General features: G+C 42.5%; 1 protein-coding gene across 2 annotated transcripts in view; it reads left to right on the top strand.

Moving 5' to 3' along the window:
- Nucleotides 1-25,176, top strand: part of CYFIP1 (cytoplasmic FMR1 interacting protein 1) — a 129,732-nt gene that overhangs the window by 65,725 nt on the left and 38,831 nt on the right. For both annotated transcript variants that reach the window (XM_069757843.1, XM_069757844.1), the window contains exons 17-23: nucleotides 4,903-5,059; nucleotides 5,222-5,318; nucleotides 5,437-5,513; nucleotides 5,590-5,698; nucleotides 8,490-8,609; nucleotides 11,937-12,136; nucleotides 13,287-13,374. In XM_069757843.1, coding sequence (XP_069613944.1) covers nucleotides 4,903-5,059; nucleotides 5,222-5,318; nucleotides 5,437-5,513; nucleotides 5,590-5,698; nucleotides 8,490-8,609; nucleotides 11,937-12,136; nucleotides 13,287-13,374 — 848 coding nt within the window. The remainder of the gene's footprint in view (nucleotides 1-4,902; nucleotides 5,060-5,221; nucleotides 5,319-5,436; nucleotides 5,514-5,589; nucleotides 5,699-8,489; nucleotides 8,610-11,936; nucleotides 12,137-13,286; nucleotides 13,375-25,176) is intronic.

Below are 25,176 nucleotides of genomic sequence, written 5' to 3'. Positions count from 1 at the left end.
TTAGCCCTTTCCTCATGGGCAATGGCCTCTATTTCACTAATATTCTGGGATTTGGATGCTGCAACCAAATTCTTCAAACTCGCCACAGATTTTCTTTGGGGATTCAAGTCAGGTGATTTTGACAGCTAATCCCAAATTTTCCAAGACTTTTGTAACCAAGTCTTGGTGGACTTTAAAGTATTATTGTCTTGTTAGAAGATCCAATGATGACTCTCAAAAGTGATGATATTTTCCTCGGACTTTCTGATAATTGAATCCATCTTGGGCTCCACACGCTGTCTGTTTTCAATGCTAGAGGTAAAAAAAAAAAGCCCAAGCGGATCACCGAGCCACCACCATGCTTCACTGTAGGCAGAGTGTTTTCATCAGCTTATGCTTCGTTCTTTCTCCTCAGACGTACAACTGATCCATAGGCCAAAAAGTTTTAATTTTGTATCCTAGCTTTACAGAACAGAATCCCAAAACATCTGTGGCTTACTTATATGGTTTTGAGCATATACAGTTGAAACCAGAAGTTTACATACACTATATAAAAAAGAAACATATGCATGTATTTCTCAATATCTGACATGAAATCAGAATTAAACCTTTCCCATTTTAAGTCAGTTAGGATTACCATAATTATTAATATTTTCCAAATGCCAGAATAATGAGCGAGAATGTTTTAAGGCATTTCTATTACTTACTGCAAAGGCAAAAGTTGGTGTAACTGATTCAGGTGTGTAGGTTTCCTTGCTCACTCCTGCCTTTTCAGCTTTGCCCATAAATTTTCAATAGGACTGAGATCAGGGCTTTGTGATGGCCACTCCAAAATATTGACCTAGTTATCCTTAAGCCACTTTGTTACTATTTTGGCAGTTTCGGGTCATTGTCCATTTGGAAGACCCATTTCCGCCCAAGCTTTAACTTCCAAGCTTTAACTTCCTGGCTGATGTTTTGAGATGTTGCTTCAGTATTAACCATCTATTATACCATCTATTTTGTGAAGTGCACCAGTCCCTCCTGCAGCAAAACAACCCCACAACATGCTGCCACCCCCCATGTTTCACAGTTGGGATGGTGTTCGTAGGTTTCCAAGCTTCCCACTTTTTCCTCCAAACATAACGATGGTCATTATGCCCAAAAAGTTCAGTTTTAGTTTAATCAGACTACAGGACCAGTCTCCAAAAATGAAGGTCTTTGTTCCTCTGTGCATCTGCAAAAATTAATCTGGGTTTTTGTTTCTTTTGGAGTAATGGCTTTTCCTGGCAGAGTGGCCTTTCAGCCCATTTTGATACAGTACTCTTTTCACTGGATATTGACACAATCTTACCAGCTTCCGCCATTATCGTCACAAGGTAATTTGCTGTTGTCCTTGGGTTGATATGGACATGTCGGACCAAAGCACGTTCATCTCTGGGGCACAGAACCCGTCTCCTTCCTGAGCGGTATGATGGCTGGACATTCCCGTCTTGTTTGTACTTGCGCATAATTGTTTGTACAGATGAACGAGGCACCTTCAGTTATCTTGAAATTGTACTTAAGGATGAGCAGTCTGTAAGAGGTGGAAGAAACCCTTATAGAAGTAGGGCCAGCAATCGTTATTGTGGGTAGCACATGTGTTGTTCCAGGGTGGGACTCTGCCCCAGCTGGTACAAGGTGGGAACACCACACTGGAAGAAATAGTGGTGGTTAGGGACCTTGCACCGAGGGATGGTTGCCGCCATAAGCCGGTGGAAGTCCTGTAAGTCCTCTGTGTCTACAAGTCTAAGTGGCAACATTTCCACTGCAGGCAGCCTGTAAATGTGCCTATTTAGTGTTTGGGCCTGTGAGTGGGTGGCTGGAAACTTTTTTTCGCCCCAAGGCCTGGTGTAGGGACAGCTGAACGCTGTGCTGGGTCAAGTGTTTGGAAGTATCTGATGATGGTTCCTCAGAATCTTGAAGGACAGGTGCATGGCGGAAGGCATCTGTGCCAGTGTCATGAACCGGGGATTGGGAAATGCCTAGCACAGGGGAAGAGGCAGTGGTGTCACCTGCTGGCTCCAATTGTGGACCTTGGCGTTCGGCCCATCGAGTCGGGTGCTTAGATGGCATGTGTCTGATCATGCTGGTGATGGTTAGGCTCTTAGTGGTGAGGCCCCTTATGATGTTGGCATGGCACAGATTGCAAATGACCATTTTTGTCTCAGAACTCTTTAGAAAAAAGTCCCAGACTGGGGAATACCTAACTCTTCTATGGGGAAATTTACAAGTGCCGGTGCTTTGCGGAACAGTTGCTTGGCTTATCCCTCTGGTCACCCGACTGCCTCTTGCTGCCTGTTTCGGTGCTTTTGATCCCTCCCACAAAGCACTACTGGACACTCTCTGCATGCCAGCTTCCCAGTTCGGGTCTGTGACTTTGTCATCCACCACCTTGTCTTCCACTGCTGCACCCTGATTCTCCTGACTTGGTGACTTAACAACAACCTGACTTATTGGCAACTGTCTCTCATCATCCTCTACCTCCTTAGACAGAATTTGCCGTTCTTCACCGTCATCTTCTTGCGCTGCTCTTAAGTTTTGTGCATTACTGCACAGCATCTCCTTCTGTCCCTCTTGGAACATGCAGTTTGAGAGGCCATAATCCAGAAATAATGATATAAAGAGCTCCTCAGAGTGTCCAAGTGTGGGATCACTGGTCTCCTGGGAATCAATATGATGGAGGAAGGAGGATCAGGGTGAGGATTAAGTGGTCCAGACTGTTGGTTGGTGAGACCGGACCGTGTGGAAAACTGGGTGGTGCTGGCAAGCCTGCTGGAAGCATTATGTGCTATCCAACCGACCACCTGTTTGTAGTGGTGTGGCTTGAGAAGTGGTGTCCCATGCCTCCCTGCAAAGCAACCAAGAAGCTGTGTCATGGATGGTGTGTTTCTTGTTCTCCAGAAAAAAGGCGTAGTCGCACCTGCCCCTCGTCCACAGCGTCTGAGTGTGCCATCATCAGCACTTCCACCTGCACATCCTTTTCTCGCACGCATTAAGCATTTTCTAATTGCTAGGTCTCTGGAAACCAAGTTTAATTGAAACTTTTTTTTTTTACTGAACCCAAAAATTTGGTCAATTGTAGCAGGCAAAGTGGTTTTATATACCACTGTAATGTAACCATAAGCACATTAATCTGAATGGATGATAATTTAGTCAATGTGGTCACGTGCAGCAGCTATATTTTTAGCAATGAACTGCAAAGCCCTAAACCCTGGCTAGACGTTGTATTCTGCCACTGTCCCTGCTCTTGTAACTGTCTCTAGGCTAAATGCAGAATGTATCTGATACAAACAGCAAAGCACAGGATTAGCCCTTATGACTGTTAATATGATGCTTCAGCATCAACTCTAGAGGGTTAGTTAAACTCTGCACACCGGCCTGGCACATAGCCAATCAGAACTGTCAGTGAGCCGAGCGTGGTGGCGCCTGTCTGTCCTCTTATAACATCTGCTGAGGAGGTAATACGGCCATCCAATTACAGTCATGTCACTACCAAGATGGCTACGGCATTACAGTGGCTGGAAGGCAATCTCCGCATGCTTATTGGCTGTGTAACAGGCGCCAAACATGGGGGGCGGGATTCGATCTTCAGATCTGAGCACCAGCCAGTGCTCGATGAGTGCTGAGCATATCGATACTCGAGTGATATCCGAGTATCTCTTAGCACGTTCCTTCATTAATTGTTTTGAATTTATATTCTTCTTGTTTGGTTTATTGGAAACAGCAGAAAGTTTTTACTTTTTTATACATTTTGTTAATAAACCTAACTTGCAATGTAGGTAAATAACTTTGATGGCAACTGTATATACTGTGCATTCAAAGTTGTTTTGTCATATAATGTAAGAACTTGTATCGTGACATGTTTAAAACACCACTTTAACTTATACAGGGAAATAAATAAGCAATTTTTCTGATAAAATATATTCCAATTAGTCATTATCAGAATTGTCAATTCTGAGGTAAAATCTGTATTCAGAGAAGACAGACTTTCCCATTACTGAGATGGCGGTTGCTACGGATACAATTCTATGTAGATGGGAGGAGCTAGAGATAGAGCTCCTCCCTCTTCTTTCACATATAATTGTATCCATAGCAACCGCCATCTCAGTAATGGGAAAGTCTGTCTTCTCTGAATACAGATTTTACCTCAGAATTGGCAATTTTGATAATGAATGCTAGAAGCAATTTTTCTGATAAAGTATATTATAAAGTTGTTTATTTCCATGTGTAGTATCGATTTTATGAAATAAATACTAAAATGACTGTTACTCTTTAAGGCACCACTCCAGCATGTATATATATTTTTTTTATTTTATCCCTGGAGTGGTGCTAATAATTGACATTCCCTACCCTTGGTAATACACTTACAGCTGCCATCTTCATCTTTTATCGGCACCGCTCCGGTCATCTTCTGCAGGTTGTGACCTGCCAGATCGCTCCAGGGTTTGGATGAGCCAGAGGTCACATCTCAATGTTAGTCTGTGAGAGCCATAAGGAACGTCTCAGAGACTTACATTGAGAGGTTGTGACCTTTTACCTCTGACCTTCAGTCAGTCAGGAGCTGTGCTCACAAGATGGCGGAACAGGACCGGAGCTGCTCTGGGAACAGCTGAAGATGGCGGATGGTATAATACTTGGGGCAGAGAACATTGATTAATGATACCACTCCAGCGGAGAAGACATTTGATGATGGAAATAATAAAAGGAATGTTTATCACTGGGACCTAGTCCAATTTCAGCTCATTTTTTTGGGTGAGTGATTGGTTGTCTTTGGCACTGATGTTTGTTAATAATGCAATGACACACCATAAATGTCCGACTTCACTACGTTCCAGTATTCTGTCTTTGTCTTTATGACGCTGAGGTCCCAATGCTTAATTCTGTGTTTGCTCCCTTCTATAGAGACCTTACAGCATTGCTGTGACCTCTCCCAGCTGTGGTTCAGAGAGTTCTTCTTGGAGCTGACCATGGGTCGTAGAATTCAGTTCCCCATTGAGATGTCCATGCCTTGGATTTTAACTGATCACATTCTGGAGACCAAAGAAGCATCGATGATGGAGTAAGGCTTCTGATTGTACATTGATCTAGTTTGTCGTATGGGGGCAGTACCTTGCTTTAGTACTGTCGGTAAATAGATATTAGGATCATGTCACAGATGCATGCGTCAATAGGACACTGATGTGATTGATAATTTTGATGTATTTTTTGTACGTTTTTCTAGGTATGTGCTTTACTCTCTGGATCTGTATAATGACAGTGCACACTATGCCCTCACAAAGTTCAAAAAGCAGTTTCTGTATGATGAGATTGAAGCTGAAGTAAGTGAGCCTATCTTGTCAATCAATCCTGCAGGATTCTGTATTGTCGCAGAGCTTCAAACTTGTATTTAATAATCTACCCTTCCCCTGGTAACCTTTATTCTTACACTGCCTGCAGGTAAACCTGTGTTTTGACCAGTTTGTATACAAATTGGCGGACCAAATATTTGCTCATTATAAAGTTGTAGCTGGAAGGTACGTGTTTCACCATGGTACACCCAGGCCTCCTCATGGTGGAAGATCAGAGCTCTGACTTTCTTCTATTTTGCAGTTTACTTCTGGAGAAGCGGCTTCGATCGGATTGTAAAAATCAAGGAGTCAATCTTACACAACCAGCATCCAACCGTTACGACACATTACTGAAGCAGCGTCATGTTCAGGTGTGTATTTGACCCAAAAAACTAATGCCGGAACGACAATGGAGGGCACACAAAGACTGGATTTTTTATGCCAAACTTAACCAAATGCACCTTGGAGTAAAATGCGCTTACTGTATATACTCGAGTATAAGCCGAGGCACCTAATTTTGCCACGGAAAACTGGGTAAGCTTATTTACTCGAGTATAAGCAGGGTATCATTGTCCCCTCCTCCCTGTCCTGCTATGCATGGCTCCCCCTGTCCAATCCCGGTATGTGGCTCCCCCCGTACTGTCCTGGTATGTGGCTCCCCCCGTTTTGTCTTGCTATGTGTGGCTGTCCTGACCTGGTATGTGGCTCCCCCGTCCTGTCCTGCTATGTGTGGTTCCCCCCGTCCTGGACTAGTATGTGTGGCTCCCCCGGTTGTTGTATGCATGGCTCGGCTCCCCCGGTTGTTGTATGCATAGCTCACCCCCCCATCTCATTGTTATAAGCATGGCTCACCCTCCCCCCGTCCTACTCGCCCTTCTCGCGCCTTCGCTGCATCTCCGTTGTCCCTGTGCGGTAGTTCTCCTCAATTTCCTGTGCTGAGCGGTCACGTGGTACCGCTCATTAAGGTAATGAATATGCTCCACCCCTATGGGGGTGGAGACTCGTGCATATTCATTACCGTGACAATGGAGATGCATTGACGGCGCGAGGAGGGTGAGTATGATGTCTTCTGGGAGTCGGCAGCTGTCACTGTGCCACTGCCGCTACTCTGCCGTCCCCCCTCCCCCACCTTTTTTTCTGGACAATGACTTGTGTATATGCCGAGGGGAGCGTTTTCAGCGCAAAAAAGGTGCAGAAAATCTCGGCTTATACACGAGTATATACGGTAATTATTAGAGATGCACATTGACAGCCCATGAGTCAAAGATGGAAATCTATGCCTGCTAATAACCGGAACAATTTTTCAGTCTAAGGGTATTTTCACACAGTTTTTTTTTTTTTTTGTTGCTTTTTTTTAGAACGAGAAATGTTACATACATTACTTACGTTTTTGTTGCATTTTTTTGCCGCTTTTTTATGCATTCAGTGAGTAAAAAAATGCAGAAAGAATTCACATACTACAATAAAAAAGAGCCAGGAAAATAAATGCACCAGGTGAATTAGATTTTAGAAATCTTTCTTCTGCAGTAAGACTATGTTTACACGTTGCATCTTTGCTGTGTTTTTTTTCCTGATTGACTTGGAAAATTGCTGCGTCTTTTATAACTGCACCATGTCACTTCTTTCAGCGTTTGCAGCATTTTTTCACTCGTAGAGTAACTGCAAAAATGCAGCAAAATTCAGAGGTATCCGGTTCTGCTGCATTTTTAGTGAAAAAAAGCAGATAAAACTTTGTGAACCCCATTTATTTTTGTGATTTTTTTTAAATTTTTTTTTATTTTCCCCCCCAAGTTTTAACCATAATCTCTTCACCTGAGAATGGCAGTTAGGATTAGTTAAGTTTAATTAAATTAGTGATTTTTGTAAATTAAACATTGGCCGACCAAGTTGTGAAATTGGACAATACCTGACCAACTTAAGGGCCAACCAATCTTTGAAAGTAAACTGTGTACTACAAACTCAATGTTCTTTAAATGTCTTAAATAAACTATTCCCTACCAATTCACTTTCCCCCCGCCCCTCCGCTGTTTTTTTTGTGATTATGTATTTTTTCATGAACTCCTGTGAACTTTTTTTTTCTCTAAATATCACTATTTTTTCAGACCTAATAATCTTTTCCCACTAAATAATTTGATCAAATTTGCCTTTTTTTTTTCAAAACTGGTTTAATGGTGTCACATACGTCTTGCATTGGTGACCTAACACCTTGCATTGTTCATGCTTGTCTGGTGGAAGCAAAGCTGAACTTTGGGATCCTGAAAAAGGCAGCAAAACCAGTTTTTTTTGTAAGTAACCTCTTTACTGCCAAGAGAGCAGGTTTTGCCTGCAGAAAATGAAATGTAATGTGCCTAAAACACTGCCCTTGTTCCCGAGCAGAAAAAATGTGTGAACAAGCCCTAATTTATTCCGATTTCTGCTGTCAGTTCTAGTATATGTGCTGTACCGCATGTGGCCCATCAAGTAGTCCAAAATTGCGATTTATTAATGATAATTACGTATAACTTTTAATTGATATGTCATTAAGGAAAAAAAATGTGGAGAAAGCACTGTTGGATGTCTGGGCAAATGGCAGAAAATGTAATCTAATCTGAATTTGTAATAGTTTACAGCACGAGATGTTTCATATTGTACCATTGGATTTAGCCCCTTTTGGGGGTTTGGGATAGATGTTGAATTTATCATAATCAGAGTTGAGACATTCATTAAGTGTGACAAGCTCTTTCTGCAGCTTTTTTTTATTTTAATTTTGCATTGTGCATTTACTTGGTCATTCCTCCTGAAAATGTATTAATTGAGAACTGCGTGTTACTCTTGCCTTTGGGACCCTATACAGCAAAAGTGTCAACAATAGCTAGACAGGGTTAAAGAAACTGCCCATTTGTCCTTTCTTTCTTTCTATCTTTCTTTCTTTCTTTCTTTTTCTTTCTTTCTTTCTCATTGGAGGCATTACAGAAGGCACAGATCTTAGAAAAAATGCTTCATTATTTTTACTTTTTTGCAGACAGTATTTACTAAAACTGACATGGTTGAGCTACGAAGTCTTGCTGTAAAAATAGTACTTACCGTAATTATTCAGAGATTGAAAAAGGAGATTGATCTCATTGCTTAGATCGTGTTCTGAAAGTCTTTATTAGTGACTTCTGTTATGCTTACTTATTTTAGCTCTTGGGACGATCCATTGATCTCAATCGGTTGATTACTCAGAGAATTACTGCAGCAATGTACAAATCTCTGGAACTGGCAATTGGCCGATTTGAAAGTGAAGACATTACGTCCATTGTGGTGAGTATCGTCTTCTATCTAGTGGAAAGCAACGTGGACAAAATTGTTTCAAGACCATTTGTACTTCTAAGGTTCATCGACACGAACAAATAATTATCTAAACAATGCGCTCATAACTCCTGACTAGCAAACTGTGTCAGACAATTGTTTCCACAGGCCGAGGATCGTGAATGAATGGTTGAATACTAACCTTTACATCGTAACATTGAACATTACATGTCTGTGTGAACTCAGTACAGTGCACAATCTTGAAGTGTAAATGTGTTAAATTCTTACATTTAATACTGTTTATTATGAATATATGTATTCATAAAGTATTGTACACACCTTTCCATTGATACTGTACAAAAGATTCCTGCATGTTCTGTCCCGTGAAGATGTGCTCCTGCTCAGACAAGTCATGGGCCGCTCCTGCCAGCAATTCTCTTCTGCCCTGTCGACAGTGCGTCACTACTTTTATCAAGCTGATTGGTAGCAAAAAGCTGACAGTCAATCGGCATAATGTCAGCAGTGACTCCCCATCAACAAAGCAAGACCGCAGGAGTAAGCTGATGTATTGACTTAGATGAAGCTGTAGAATTGCCCCTGAGCCGAGAGAGATCGTCCTTGGGCAGAAAAAGCAGGTAGTTGGCAACTGTCTGCTGGTATGTTTCTAGCCTCATAAGGAAAAGATAACTCTTTTAATGGTTTGTGCCCACAATCAGGAGCCGCTGTGGGTTTGATCCTGCTTACTTATGTAGCAGCCAGGTTTGACAGCATAACGGATGGCATTTCTAGAAAACCCATGCCCACTGTGCGTGCATAGTTACCTGCGAATCACCCGCGGACGCTGACATGCATCGCATCTATCAAAACCGCAGCATGTCAATTTCTCTTGCGGAGACACCACACCAATAGAAATGTATTGAATCTGGTAAATGAGCACGGTTCACTGAAAACATGCAGATTTAGCTGCCATATATAGAAGGCAGCGCTTTGGATGCAGCAAACATACCCTGCTTCCAAAGCGCTGCTAGTTCTGGTTCATGGGCACTCGGGCTAAGTGGTAAAACCACCATGTGTGCAAATTTCTATGAAATACCTCCTCAATTGTAGCCATAAAACTTTAGATGTTATAACCATGTTCACACATTGCGGGTTTTTACAATGCTTTGTAATGCAGTAGTGTAAAATCCCTGTATGCTACGCAGATTTGTGGCCAAATCCAAAGTAGAACATTTCCGCCACTTGTGAAAATAGTTTAACGGGTTTGGGGGCATCTGTGCCACATTTTTTCCTGTACTCTTGTAACCTTAATTGCTAAAATTTACACATGGTTTTACTGCAAAATTATGCAATTTTGTAGTTTCTCCTGAGTTTCAGCTGTGCTTGTTGTAAAACACCATGTAATTCGCTACGTGTGGTTTTGTTGTGTCGCGAGAACAGGAGCACAGGCCTGAGCCCTGTCACAAAGAATAGAAATGTAAAATGGGCAACACTAAAATCCACCTCCCCCACTTGTACGGTACTGATATCTAGAAAGTGTTTGCCAAAGTTTGTGACCTTCATTTCACTGGAAGGGTCTGAACTATTAACTTTGTGTGAATGTTTACACTTGAACCTTGAGAAGACCTGGATTGGATGAGTGTGATGCAAGATGTCAACTGAAAGATGCTGTCCAGATATTTCTGATGTGAACTTGTGTTATTCCCGAAGCCATAAATAAGTGACACATTCACAACATGCAGGAAGGATGAGATTGAGTTACGTAGCAGTTGTTTTTCCAGCTGCTTTAGCTGAAATGTAAACCCGAAGCCTTACCATGCCCTGGCCATGACTTGTATTTGTTTTTAAGACGTTTGGAATTCTAAGTCTGCTTTGAATGGGGTTCGTGTGTACTTTTAGACATGCAGCAAGCGTGCGCTTCTCCACTTAGGAAGGCGTCATCAAAGGGAGGGCTAAAGTACAAAGTGTGGCCAAGTCATGCCTCTTGTTTTTTCCTATTGAGTTTGGAGTTGTTGCTCTCCATCACATTTCATGTGTTTTGTTTCTTCAGTGCTTAAAAAAAAAAGTTCAACCCTCATTATGATGTTGTGACTAGTGATGAGCACAAGTGCTCGTTATTCGAGTTTGCCTAGGGTGCTCGGGTATGTCTAACAGCGGCAAAACATGCGGACATGGGGACTCGAACATGTCACTCGAGCAACCGCGATACTCTGCACAACCGAGCACTTGCGCTCATCACTAGTTGTGACTTTAAGCAGGTCTGTACTTTACAACTTGCATAAATCAAAAGCCAGTGACAACAAGATTATGGTTTATTGCAAATACAAGGTCATGAAGGGTTGTTTGATGCTCCTCCTTTTCGTTTGGGGGAGGGTGGTACCGTAGACAACTCAGCTCCATATCCCTACCAAAACGTGTGAATGCTCTGCAAGTACCTGTCTAAGGCTACGTTCACATTAGCGTTGTGCGGTGCTGCGTCGGGCGCAGCCGCGGCGACGCATGCGTCATGCGCCCCTATATTTAACATAAGGGGCGCATGGACATGCGTTGTCTTGCGTTTTGTGACGCATGCGTCATTTTGGCGCAAGCGTCAGGGCGCAGAGGACGCTGCATGATGCATTTTTTTCTGCGCCAAAAATCATGCAAAAATGAACGCGTGCATCACAAAAAGCTGCGTTTTGCATGCGCTTTTGTATGCGTTGTGTCGCCGACGCAGCACCGCACAACGCAAATGTGAACTTGGCCTTATTCATTAGAATTGGGTATTGCACCCAAGCTGCTGTTTGTGCAAACATCCCAACAGGAAGCACAATCCTCGGCACTGCTCCCATCTTTTTGTTTTTGTAAGTTATGGGCATTGTTCCTAACTTGACAATTAAAGACGACCTGGCGCCAGATTTTACAATATAGGCTACATACATTTTTAAACAGATCTCTTAAACTTGATAAGGCTGGTGTACTTATTGCAGAAAACCAGTTCCAATAACTGGATTATCCTTTTTGAAAGTTTAAACTCAATCTTTGCCCACCTCACCTGCTTATTGGCTCCTCAGGGCCCCTCCTCAATGCTGCTGAGACGTCACGCTGCCCAGTACAAGCTGCAACTGTTAGGCCTGATGAGCGGAGACTGCATGCACTTGGATGTAGCAGTTCTCTCACTCTTTAGCTAAGTCTCATAAGATGCTAAAATCCTTATTTTCCAGCCACCAGTCTCATCGGGTCTTAAAGGTCTATTACATACTGTATACAGTTTATCATGAAATCTGGTGACATGTTCTTTACTATACATTTGGCTGCCTATATATCTTTCACTGCTACTATATCTCCTTCTTTACACCCTAGGAGCTAGAAGGTCTTATTGAAGTGAACCGAATGACTCATAAGTTGCTGAGCAAATACCTGACTTTGGACAGTTTTGATGCCATGTTCCGAGAAGCCAATCATAATGTATCTGCCCCCTATGGCAGGATCACGCTACATGTTTTCTGGGAGCTCAACTATGATTTCCTCCCCAACTATTGCTATAACGGTTCCACCTACAGGTACTTTCTAATTTTAATAAACTCCTATTTCTCAGAACTATTTTGCCTACGACCAAATATTGTTTTTTATGCCTAAATCACGGCAGTAGGTTAGCGTTCTCATTTGAGTTGAGCAAATATGTTTGGATTCGGACGCTGAATATCAATTTGCCTTATTCGTGCTATATCGGTACCCTATTCGTGCCGAATTTATGTTTGATGATTGGTTCTGAACACATTTGTTAATTTCTACATCAATTGACTACAATTACGTTTGGCCGTGTTTTGCGAATATTGCAAAAAGAATATTCGTCGCCGATCATAATCGGAACTGAATTTTGAAAAATTTGCTCAACTCTAATTATCATTAGTGCAAAGAAAGAAAAGCAGAATTACTTAAGACCACCAATTAGATTGGATTTCAGCTCTTCCAGGCGCCATTTATAAACATTGTTTTTGTAAAATGTTATGAATTTTATTTGTAGATAACCAATGTGAGAAATATTGTAATCTCAAGGACACATTTGTTATTAGTGTTCAGCTGTCCAAAATTTAATTTATGTAGAAAAGCTGCGGAGACACCATCACGTGTTTCTCAACGCAAGCAATGAATAGCCAGGTCTTTCACCGGGAAGGAACAACCACGGGAAGGGCAGCATCCATAAAGGAAAACCACCTATGCCAAAATATGGTATCCATCCACAGACAGCTGTTTCAGGGTATTTGCCCCTCATCAGTGTGGAGTAGGAAACTGGCTATTAGGAGCAGTCTCCAGCCAGACTTAGGACAATGAGGAGGAGGCTCCAATCAGTCAATGGTTTTCTGTTGCATAAGATAATACACTTTGAGGATGCTGAATTATAATTGAAAGCTCTATACAAGCAATTAGAGTATACTGCCAGTCCGTATTTTCTGGTTATATGTGGTCAGGTTTACATCAGCCACCATTTCTTTAATAAGGACTTGCCTTGTTTTGCTGGTATTGAGCAGTCTTAGAAATATAATCCCCGTTTTTGTACAGAATTGTCACCCAGTCCTCTTATTATGATGGAGTTTTTGGCTAAGTTTTTGATTTTCATTCGAATTACTTTGAGTAGAAAAAGTATAAATGTTCATTTCTGGCAGCACATAGCATGCATTACTTAATTGTGCTCTCACTTTACCCATCCAGGTTTGTTCGTACGGTCCTACCTTTTTCTCAGGAAATTCAACGTGACAAGCAACCGAACGCCCAACCGCAGTACCTGTTTGGCTCCAAAGTAAGTCGTTCTCATGTGTACATGATGTGTGCAACATTCTCAGTTTAGAAGCTTCTAGAATTCCTGGTACCTCTCAAATTAATGTTTGTCTTAATGGGAATCTGTCACCTCCATTTGCCGCTATAAACTGCGGCCACCGCCATCAGGGGCTTATCTACAGCATTCTGTAATGCTGTAGATAAGCCCCCGATGTATCCTGAAAGATAAGAAAAGCAAGTTATATTATACTCACCCAGGTGCGGTCCCGGTGCGGTCCGGTCCAATGGGCATCACGGTCCAGTCCCGGTCCTGTGCCTCCCATCTTCATACAATGATGTCCTCTTCCTTGCTTCTGTTGCGGCTGCGGCGCAGGCGTACTGATTTGCCCTGTTGAGGGCAGCGTAAAGTACTGCAGTGTGCAGGTGCTGGGCCTCTAACCTTTCCCGGCGCCTGCGCACTGCAGTACTTTGCTCTCCCCTCAACAGGGCATAGAAAGTACGCCTGCACCGGAGCCGCGGCAGAAGATAGGAAGAGGACGTAGACCTGCGACACCCATCGGATCGGACCGCCCCTGGATGAGTATAATATAACCTGTTTTTCCTATCGCCACGACAGCACCCACAACGAGAGAGGGGATCCGCCCACCTTCCGGACAGGAACCTACAGGTTAAAAAGGGGCGGTCCCCCTCGCCCTCCAGTTTGGGTTCCTGTCCGGACGGCGGGAGCCTGCAGGTTTCGTCTTACCCGGGTCTGCCAAGCCTCTGTCCGGTGTCCGGGGGGAACGGCAGAGTCGGGGGCCCGGAAGCGGCGTCGGGGGGAGTACTGTGTTCAGCTCCCCCCCCTCGTCTGGCAAGGATTAGTGGCGTTCCTGGGGGAAGGCATGCCGCCCTGGGTCGTCCACGCGCGCGCGATGCTGCTGGAGCAGGTCGGCGCTTATGACCCGGAAGTACCCTTTCGAGGAGACCGGGAGGAGGAGCGCGGGACTTTTAAAAGAAAGGCAGCGCTTGGTGAGTGTGTGCGGCAGCATGTCTTCTACAGGAGACGCCGAACACCTGCAGCTAGGAGAGCAGCAGAGGAGCGGTAGCAGCAGATCTCATAGCGGTGATGTGGTACGCGGGCAGCAGGATTCTGGCAACCCGACGTCCCGTCGCACCTCGCCCCCTCAGAGACCGGTACTCCATATTGCCAGCGGTGGTGAGTGTTATATCCGAGCCAGTAGCTGATACAATTGTTTTCTGTACTATGCTTTGTTATAGGGGAAGAAAGTTTCTAAATCTAAGCATAAACAGTGTGCTTTATGCACGGAGCCACTACCTGACAGCTATTTAAAGATTTAAAGAAGTTGTGTCAGACGTGTATATGCCGTACTTTGGAAGAGGAGGCCCCTCTCCGGGCATCGGATTTGAGGGAAGTGATTATGGAAGAAATAAGATCGTCCCTTAAGTCTAGACGGCATGAAAAGATCAGTATGGAGATGGTGTCCGATTCTAGCCCTTCATTGCAAGAGGGCGAATGCGCGGGAAGTTCTTCACCATCCTCCTCGGATGAGGAGGGAAGGCCTTGTTTTTCCGTTGATAATATGGAAACATTAATTAAGACAGTCCCTGCGACTATGGGGGTTGCAGAAAGTAAAGAAGCAAAAACGACCCAGGAAATTATGTTCGCGGGGCTGTGCCAGAGAAGTCGTAGAGCTTTCCCGGTGGTAAATTCAATTAAAGATCTGGTCAAACGGGAGTGGGACAAGCTGGATAAAGGGTTCTTACCTTAGGCCGCAAAAAGAAGGTACCCCTTTGAGGATGATGTCTTATCTCAGTGGATGAAGATTCCGAAAGTAGATGCGGCAGTAGCCTCTACTTCAAAAACAGCCTCGCTACCACTAGAGGATGTGGGACTCCTTAAGGATCCCTCAGATAGGAAGGCTGACATGCTCCTTAAGAAGGTGTGGGAGTCATCATCTGTAGCCTTTAAACCCGCAATCGCGGGCACCTGTACTGCCAGATCAGTTATGGTCTGGGTGACTCAGTTGGAGGAACAACTTAAAGCGAAAGTACCTAGGGATAAGTTATTGAATTCCCTGTCTCAGATCAGAGAAGGAGCGGCTTATCTAGCTGATGCTTCGATTGATTCCTTAAAATTGGCCGCAAGGTCGGCGGGTCTTTCAAATGCAGCCCGACGGGCACTATGGCTTAAGACCTGGAAGGGGGATGCTCAGGCTAAAGCCAAGTTGTGCTCCATTCCGTGTAGGGGTGAGTACCTATTCGGCACGGTGCTGGATGACATCCTTGCAAAGGCAGAGGATAGAAAGAAGGGATTTCCTAAAACATGTAATCCCACTTTTAGGAACGCCTTCCGGAGACGTATGCCCTTCAGGAGATTTCAGTCAGACCAGCAAGGATATAATCGTGACTGGGAATAATCAGATCAAAAAAAGAAAGTTGGATACTATAAGAACCCTTCATCTTTATCAAGACATAGACGTAACTACAGATAGACCAGATCTACCAGTAGGGGGGAGACTGAGGTTCTTCTCAGATGAATGGAAAAAAATAACTTCTAGTGCCTGGATAATGGGGGTAGTTGCGTCAGGGTTAAAATTAGAATTTTTGAGAACTCCCCCAGATCATTTTGTAACAACATCGCTGGACTCTCCAGCCCAACAACAGGCCTTAGAATTAGAGATTCAACAATTGCTTACAAAGCGAGTTATTGAAGAGGTTCCAAAACGTCAGGAGAAGTCGGGCTTTTATTCTCCGCTATTTTTGATATCCAAACCTGATGGGTCCTTTAGGACTATCATAAATTTGCGTAAATTAAATAAATATCTTCAATACCACGCTTTTAAGATGGAATCCATTAAATCAACAACTAAGCTTTTGTTTCCTAGGTGCTACATGTCGGTCTTGGATCTAAAAGATGCATACTACCATCTTCCAGTTCACAGAAATCACCAACAGTTCCTCAGGATGGAATTATGGGTAAACCATCAAATTAAACATTTCCAATTTCGGGCAATGCCCTTTGGCCTGTCCATGGCACCTAGAGTTTTTACAAAGGTTATTTCGGAAGTAATGGCCCATATCAGGGAGAGGGAAACCCTTGTAGTGCCTTATCTGGATGATTTTTTAATAGTCGGGAATTCGATGGCTCAGTGTACGGCTCGGGTAAATGCCATAATATCATCCTTACAGGAACTCGGATGGATAATCAACAGGGAAAAGTCAAAACTAGAACCTACAAGATGTCAAATGTTCCTAGGAGTTCTTCTAGACTCAGAAAATCAGTTATACTTTCTACCAGAGGAAAAGAAGCAGAAGATCATTCAAAAGATCATGGCTGTAAGGAAAGTTCCAAACTTAAGTTTAAGAGACGCAATGTCTCTACTAGGATCATTGACTGCGCGTATACCGGCTGTGAGATGGGCTCAGGCTCATACTCGAATGCTTCAGTACGAAATTCTTCAAGCAGAGAAAGATCTTCAGGGTTCTCTAAGCAGAAAGTTCAGTCTATCACCAGCCACTCTTCACGATCTGAGATGGTGGCTCAACCTGGCACATTTATCAAAGGGAGTTCTCTGGACCATCACACCGGACAGCGTAGTTACAACAGACGCCAGTCCGTTCGGTTGGGGGGCCCATATGGGAGACATTCTAACCCAGGGGCGATGTTCGATCCAAGAATCCCAGAATTCATCAAATTTGAGAGAGCTTGCTGCGGTCAATCAGGCTCTTCTTCACTTACTACCATCCCTGAAAGATTCGCATGTACAAATACAAACCGACAATATGACTGTGGTGGCCTACATCAATCATCAGGGGGGGACAAGGTCACGATCCCTAATGACCACTACAGCACAGATATTGTTCCTAGCCGAGAATCACTTTCATTCCCTGTCGGTAGTTCATATAAAAGGGGAACTCAGTATAGAGGCAGACTATCTCAGTCGCCATTCCCTTCGGCAGGGGGAATGGTCTCTAAACAAACAGATATTCGATCAGATAGTCAATCTTTGGGGTTTGCCGGTAATAGATCTGTTTGCTACGAGGGAGAACAGGAAGGTCAGGAAGTTTGCATCATTACACATAGCAGACCAACCGTTCTTAGTGGATTCCCTTCGTATCCGTTGGGACTTCCAGCTGGCATATGCCTTTCCCCCAATGTGTCTGATTCCGATAGTTCTCAGAAAGATCAGGGAGGAAAGAGCCAGAGTGATCTTAATTGCCCCCTTCTGGCCCAGGAGGCCTTGGTTCTCTCTCCTCATGACAATGTCTGTGACCGATCCCTGGGTGTTGCCAGTGGTTCCGGAACTCCTTTCTCATGGTCCATTTCGTCATCCAAATTTGGAGACTCTTCACTTAACGGCTTGGAACTTGAGAGGGAGCTTCTGAGGGAGAGTGGGTTCTCCAATGCTTTAATAGCTACCTTATTGAAAAGCAGGAAGGAGGTCACTACAAAAATCTACACTAAAATTTGGAAAAAATTCCTTACATTTTATCAGCAACCATTAGGAGATAAAGCTCCGATTTCGGTCATTCTAGAATTCCTTCAGAAGGGCTGGGAATTGGGTTTAGCAGTCAACACTCTGAGAGTTCATGTTTCAGCCTTAGGGGCTCTGTATAACAGTGATATAGCTGGTAATAGATGGGTTGCTAGGTTTATTAAAGCATGTCAGCGTTCTAACCCAATCCATATTGTAAGATTACCCCCTTGGGATCTAAATTTAGTGCTTGAGGCGTTGACTGAACCCCCTTTCGAACCATTGAATTCTATTCCAATGAAAAATTTAACCTTAAAAACAGCTCTACTTTTAGCGTTAACATCTGCCAGGAGGGTCAGTGATATACAGGCATTATCAGTAGATCCTCCCTATCTAATAATTCTCCAGGATAAGATTGTCTTAACCCTGCTGTTCTGTTCGGTCTGGGGAGACCTATTTTGAACTTTGGTATTTTTTGGGGTGTTCAAGATGCGGTTCTGAAACTTGTGGTTGATTGACTTAAATGAGGATGGGTCGGTCGGCCACGGGTTTCAGAGCCGCATCTTGAATAATTTAAAGAATATTGAAGTTCAAAGTCGGTCATTTTTGACCAACAGAACAGCAGGGTTAAAACCAGATCCTGCATACTTGCCAAAAGTAGCAACTAAGTTTCATAGAAGTCAGGAGATTTATTTACCATCTTTTTATGAAAATCCAGGTTCAGAAGAGGAGAAAAAATATCATACTCTAGATGTAAAGAGGGCGATATTAGAGTACTTGAATAGGACACAAAGCTGGAGACAGAGTAGGGCTTTGTTTGTTTCTTTCCAGAATCGAAAAAAGGGTTCAAGTGTCACAAAGAATTCTATCGCTAGATGGATTAGAGAAGCGATATGTCTTGCTTACTCTGCCAGGGGAGAAACAACACCAGAAGGCATCAGGGCGCATTCCACTCGGGCTATGGCATCATCTTGGGCGGAGAAGGCAGATGTCCCCATTGATATAATATGTAAGGCGGCAACTTGGTCATCACCTTCCACCTTTTATAAGCACTATCGCCTTGATCTATCTGCCAATTCCAGCTTACAGTTTGGCCGTTCAGTACTTAGTGCTGTGATCCCTCCCAAATAGATAATCTTTGAAAGTCTCTCGTTGTGGGTGCTGTCGTGGCGATAGGAAAACCGGTTTTTACGTACCGGTAATAGGATTTTACAGAGTCCACGACAGCACCCGTACATTCCCCCCCCCCCTATTTAGTTACTTATTCTTGCACTCTGTTGGAAGGTGTGCCTTAGAGATCACTCTATAGAGGTGGTGGTATTTAGTATTGTTTAAGATAATATTGTCATGTACTGATTCATTGGCGGTATCCCTTGTACTCTGGAACACAAACTGGAGGGCGAGGGGGACCACCCCTTTTTAACCTGTAGGTTCCTGTCCGGAAGGTGGGCGGATCCCCTCTCTCGTTGTGGGTGCTGTCGTGGACTCTGTAAAATCCTATTACCGGTACGTAAAACCGGTTTTCTTATCTTTCAAAATACATCGGGAGCTTATCTACAGCGTTACAGAATGCTGTAGATAATCCCCTAATGGCGGTGGCCACAGTTTATAGCGGCAAAATGAGGTGACAGATTCTTTTTAAATAAATATATTGTTTCTTGTTCCTTCTCCATAACTATTCTGGTGGTGTTATTGTTTACAATATTCTCCAAGAAAATAGCGGGTATGACCGGCACTGAGAGCTGTACAATTCACATGTATATGAGAGACTGTGATCCTATGTGGATAGGACAATCCTGGGCTCGCTGCTGAAATGGGTGGTGCTCAACATGTGAAGTCCACAATCCATCCATCTTATTGTTTAACACACCATAAATTGCTTAAACCCATAAATCATGTTATCGGTAGGTGCACACATTCAGGATTTGTAGCTGTAAATTGCACAGGAAAAACTGTTTAAAATCCTTGCATTTTTCACAAGCATTTTTGCTGTGTATTACCCCCCACTCATTAGTATGGGTGAAATCTGCATCAGAAACGCTGTAAGAATTGACAAACTGCAGATTGGAATCTGAAGGAAATCTGCGAGGAAAATATAAGCAATGCGTCCATGAGACTTCAGGAATCGCATTCACTTTGCCGGTACTGTAAAACGCTTCGTATTTTCTGCACCAAATTCATGCGGAAAAAATCAACAAAAGCTCATTGTGTGCACACAGCCTATGAGAGATATGGAAACCATATAATGAGAAGAAAAATGATGCAGCACTCACCCTTGCGCTTCTTCCAAGTGTGCTCTTTATTCAGCAATACATACTATGCATAGTATGAACCGGCATACGCAGTGATCTGTGAGGGAGCGGGAGTGAGGAGAGACCGGACGACGGCCGTTTCGCGCTACGGCGCTTCTACGGGTCCATGCTAAAAACAGGTGATGTCATTTCCTTTTTAAGGTTTTTTTTTTTTTTTTTGACTCACCTGATTCTATTAATTGCAATTGTGCAAGTTAAAAACAATGAGATCTCTTATTACAGAATGAACATTTACAAGTATATTACAAAATGAACATTTACAAATGTATTATAAGAACACCGCCATGTCAAGTTTGTCGTTAAGACCCCCTGGGCCCTGTGCGTTTGTTTGTAGGATCCATTTCGCTTCACGCTGCAGCAGTAGGCGGTCATTATTACCGCCGTTTTGTGAACATTTAACTATTTCCAAACCTGCAAACCGCAATTGATCTGGATCACTATTATGTGTCTCTGCCATATGTTCTACAAAACGCACGCGTCCCTTTCCTGTCCGAATTGAGTTATAATGCTCTCGTATTCGGACTGTGAGAGGTCTAATAGTCTTACCTATATAAAACCGTTGACACGGACAGAAAATTACGTAAACCAGAAATTTACTCTTGCAGGTTATGAAGTCTTTCACAAAATGCTCAATTATACCTAATTGCAAGGGGTTCTCAATTTTATGCAGATGGCATATGCTACAATTGCCGCATCTGTGGTTACCTTGCGGTATGGTTTTTGCTAACCAATTATTTGTTGGTGGTGATACTTTATTTTTTACAACAAGGTCTCCTATATTAATTGATCTTTTATATGAGAATAGAGGACATGTATCCGGGAGATTTCTAAAGTCCACGTCTTTCTGCAGCACATGCCAATTTTTTCGTATTGCTGTTTGTATATCTCTATCTAAAGGGCTATGTTTAAATGTAAATGTGAATCTGCGATTTTTATTTTGATATTCGTTTGCATCTTTTCTTTTTCCAATGTTTTTTCTTTTTTTGCCCTTTTCTAACAGCTGAACTTGAGATAATTTGGCTGCTCTAATTTCTGCTTGTTGGAGAACATCTGTTGGATATCCTCTGTTTGAAAGGCGTGTTTTTAATTCTTCTACCTGAGTTTTATAATTTTCCTCATTATTGTTGATTTTACGTATTCTCACCATTTGACTATATGGAATACTGCGCTTCGTGTGATTCAGGTGGTCACTTTTAAAATGTAAAATGTTGTTCGTCGCTGTGCTTTTTCTGTGGACTTTCGTTACTATATTTTCATTTACAATTTCTATTTTTACATCTAGGAATTCCAATTCTTTTTTATTGAACACTGAAGTAAATTTCATGTTTTCTTTATTATTATTGTTCAGGAAAGTAACGAATTTGTTAAATTTAATTTCTTCGCCATCCCACACCATAAAAATATCGTCGGCAAATCTTAAAAAAAGCCGTATGTGCCGAAGGTATGGGTTCTGGGGTCCGGTGACGTACCTCTCCTCAAAAGCTGCTAGAAACAGATTTGCGAAGACGCACGCGACCGGAGTACCCATCGCGGTACCAACTTTTTGCAGATACCATCTCTCCATGAACTTGAAAGCATTTTTACCGCGCTTTTTTCTCCCTCCCCGTCTGATTTTTTTCTTTCTAAAGGGATGATAGGATTCAGGGTGGGCTTTGAGGTAGATGGTAACTCTTCATTAAAGTCCTCAGCTGTACTGGAATCAGAGTCAGTGATCCAGCCATCTTTCACTATTTTCGATTTTTTTTTGTGGTGAATTTTCTGGAGCGATTTTTGTAAAGGATTCAGGAGATTTTCTCCTGGCCCTTAAAGACTTCCAGTGGCAACCTACATTTGCTCTGGCATCAATAGATATTGTAAACCTTTACACTAGAATCCCACAACAAAAAGGCTTGGAGGCAGTCCATCACATTCTAATGAATACAAATAAAGACGCCAATTTTATTTCTTTTGTGCTGGATAGTCTGGAGTTCGTTTTATCACACAATGCTTTCAAGTTCATGGAGAGATGGTATCTGCAAAAAGTTGGTACCGCGATGGGTACTCCGGTCGCGTGCGTCTTCGCAAATCTGTTTCTAGCAGCTTTTGAGGAGAGGTACGTCACCGGACCCCAGAACCCATACCTTCGGCACATACGGCTTTTTTTAAGATTTGCCGACGATATTTTTATGGTGTGGGATGGCGAAGAAATTAAATTTAACGAATTCGTTACTTTCCTGAACAATAATAATAAAGAAAACATGAAATTTACTTCAGTGTTCAATAAAAAAGAATTGGAATTCCTAGATGTAAAAATAGAAATTGTAAATGAAAATATAGTAACGAAAGTCCACAGAAAAAGCACAGCGACTAACAACATTTTACATTTTAAAAGTGACCACCCGAATCACAGGAAGCGCAGTATTCCATATAGTCAAATGGTGAGAATACGTAAAATCAACAATAATGAGGAAAATTATAAAACTCAGGTAGAAGAATTAAAAACACGCATTTCAAACAGAGGATATCCAACAGATGTTCTCCAACAAGCAGAAATTAGAGCAGCCAAATTATCTCAAGTTCAGCTGTTAGAAAAGGGCAAAAAAAGAAAAAACATTGGAAAAAGAAAAGATGCAAACGAATATCAAAATAAAAATCGCAGATTCACATTTACATTTAAACATAGCCCTTTAGATAGAGATATACAAACAGCAATACGACAAAAGTGGCATGTGCTGCAGAAAGACGTGGACTTTAGAAATCTCCCGGATACATGTCCTCTATTCTCATATAAAAGATCAATTAATATAGGAGACCTTGTTGTAAAAAATAAAGTATCACCACCAACAAATAATTGGTTAGCAAAAACCATACCGCAAGGTAACCACAGATGCGGCAATTGTAGCATATGCCATCTGCATAAAATTGAGAACCCCTTGCAAATAGGTATAATTGAGCATTTTGTGAAAGACTTCATAACCTGCAAGAGTAAATTTCTGGTTTACGTAATTTTCTGTCCGTGTCAACGGTTTTATATAGGTAAGACTATTAGACCTCTCACAGTCCGAATACGAGAGCATTATAACTCAATTCGGACAGGAAAGGGACGCGTGCGTTTTGTAGAACATATGGCAGAGACACATAATAGTGATCCAGATCAATTGCGGTTTGCAGGTTTGGAAATAGTTAAATGTTCACAAAACGGCGGTAATAATGACCGCCTACTGCTGCAGCGTGAAGCGAAATGGATCCTACAAACAAACGCACAGGGCCCAGGGGGTCTTAACGACAAACTTGACATGGCGGTGTTCTTATAATACATTTGTAAATGTTCATTTTGTAATATACTTGTAAATGTTCATTCTGTAATAAGAGATCTCATTGTTTTTAACTTGCACAATTGCAATTAATAGAATCAGGTGAGTCAAAAAAAAAAAAAAAACCTTAAAAAGGAAATGACATCACCTGTTTTTAGCATGGACCCGTAGAAGCGCCGTAGCGCGAAACGGCCGTCGTCCGGCCTCTCCTCACTCCCGCTCCCTCACAGATCACTGCGTATGCCGGTTCATACTATGCATAGTATGTTTTGCTGAATAAAGAGAACACTTGGAAGAAGCGCAAGGGTGAGTGCTGCATCATTTTTCTTCTCATTATATGGTCTTGTACAAAACTCTGACGATTGCATAGCACCACCCGCAGCTCACAGCAAGGGAGACCTCATCTGTCCTTCTGAAACAGATCGTTTAAGCGAATCTCCAATTGCGCTATAGTGAAGCTCTGTGCCGATCATCTTTCTGTTTCTTGGTATAACGAAGAGATATGGAAACATATATAAAAGAGCTAAAAAAAAACAACAACAAAAAAAACTTATTTTGTTTTTATGCAGAACTGTGTCTCCATGATAACAGACAAACATTAGTTTGACCATTTAGTGGGATAACAAATGATGGAGGACAGGTAGAAAAGGTCAGATCTGGCTTCATGTTTCATTCTAGATGCCTAGAAAGACACTAACCCCTTCCCATCATTTGCCATAAGCATACTGCGGATACATACTGTGCGGATGCACGGAGTGGCCTCCGGAGTCAAGTCACACATACCACGGACTACCACCTGGAACTGCTGATTTGTGTCAGTTTAACCTTTTAGATAGTGTCTAAGTGGTTAAACATTGGGCAAACAGGCAATCCCTGCACGTGTTGCGGCTGTCAAACAGCCGCAGGGATTCAAACATATTTTTTGAGCACACCAAAGTCACTCGGTTATTACCCGAACATGGTCGGATAACACCTTATCCCAGCCTGTTCACTCATCACCAAATTCTAGTGTTCTAGCCCCCTAAAAAATGGTTAATAAAATAAAGATATACGGTATCGCCTGGAAACATCCACACTTTTAAACTGCCGCATTATTTATGTCATATGGTAAGTGCCCTAAAAAATTGTGCCAATCTGAATGGACTGTTGTTCAGGGCAAGCGTTGGTCCAGCCGCTGTCTTAGATGTATTGCCAATATTGGTTAAACTACTTTTCGGGAAAAGCCTCCTTATTCTGGTATCCTACCGCCTCCTCCTCTTTATAGAGTTTTTAATTACGATTTTTCCTTTTTTTTTTTTTTTGCAAGTATTCGGACATACTGTACAATGATGTCATTCAGACTCCAGTTTGATATATTTATTCAATACAGAAATACACTCCATAAAAGCATTCCCACATTAGTGACTACCTGTGGGTCTGTGATGTGATATTTACATTATAATTGTTTATTGTGGCATCAGTTGCTCCCCAAATATTGTTAGGGATGTCTTAGGTGTGCAGCAATATTGGGGGACCTACCTTTTTTTTCTCGTACACCTGAAATAATTTTTAATGCAGTGCCACAAATTTTCGTAAATGCTCACCTCTAGTCCAGTCACTAAACAGTGTGTAGTACAAGTTGGCTGACTACAAAGTAAAACTCTGTTCTTATGAAGCATTATGTACGGTATATGTATGCAGGATTGATCCGAGATCATAAAAGAAGCCTTAATCTGTTCTTTCTAAAGTAACACATTCACAAAGG

This window comes from Ranitomeya imitator, chromosome 3, assembly GCF_032444005.1.
Source record: "Ranitomeya imitator isolate aRanImi1 chromosome 3, aRanImi1.pri, whole genome shotgun sequence".
NCBI classification, from domain to species: Eukaryota; Metazoa; Chordata; class Amphibia; order Anura; family Dendrobatidae; genus Ranitomeya; species Ranitomeya imitator.
Note: the sequence above shows the minus strand (reverse complement) of the source record. Positions and strands in the feature narration are given on the sequence as shown.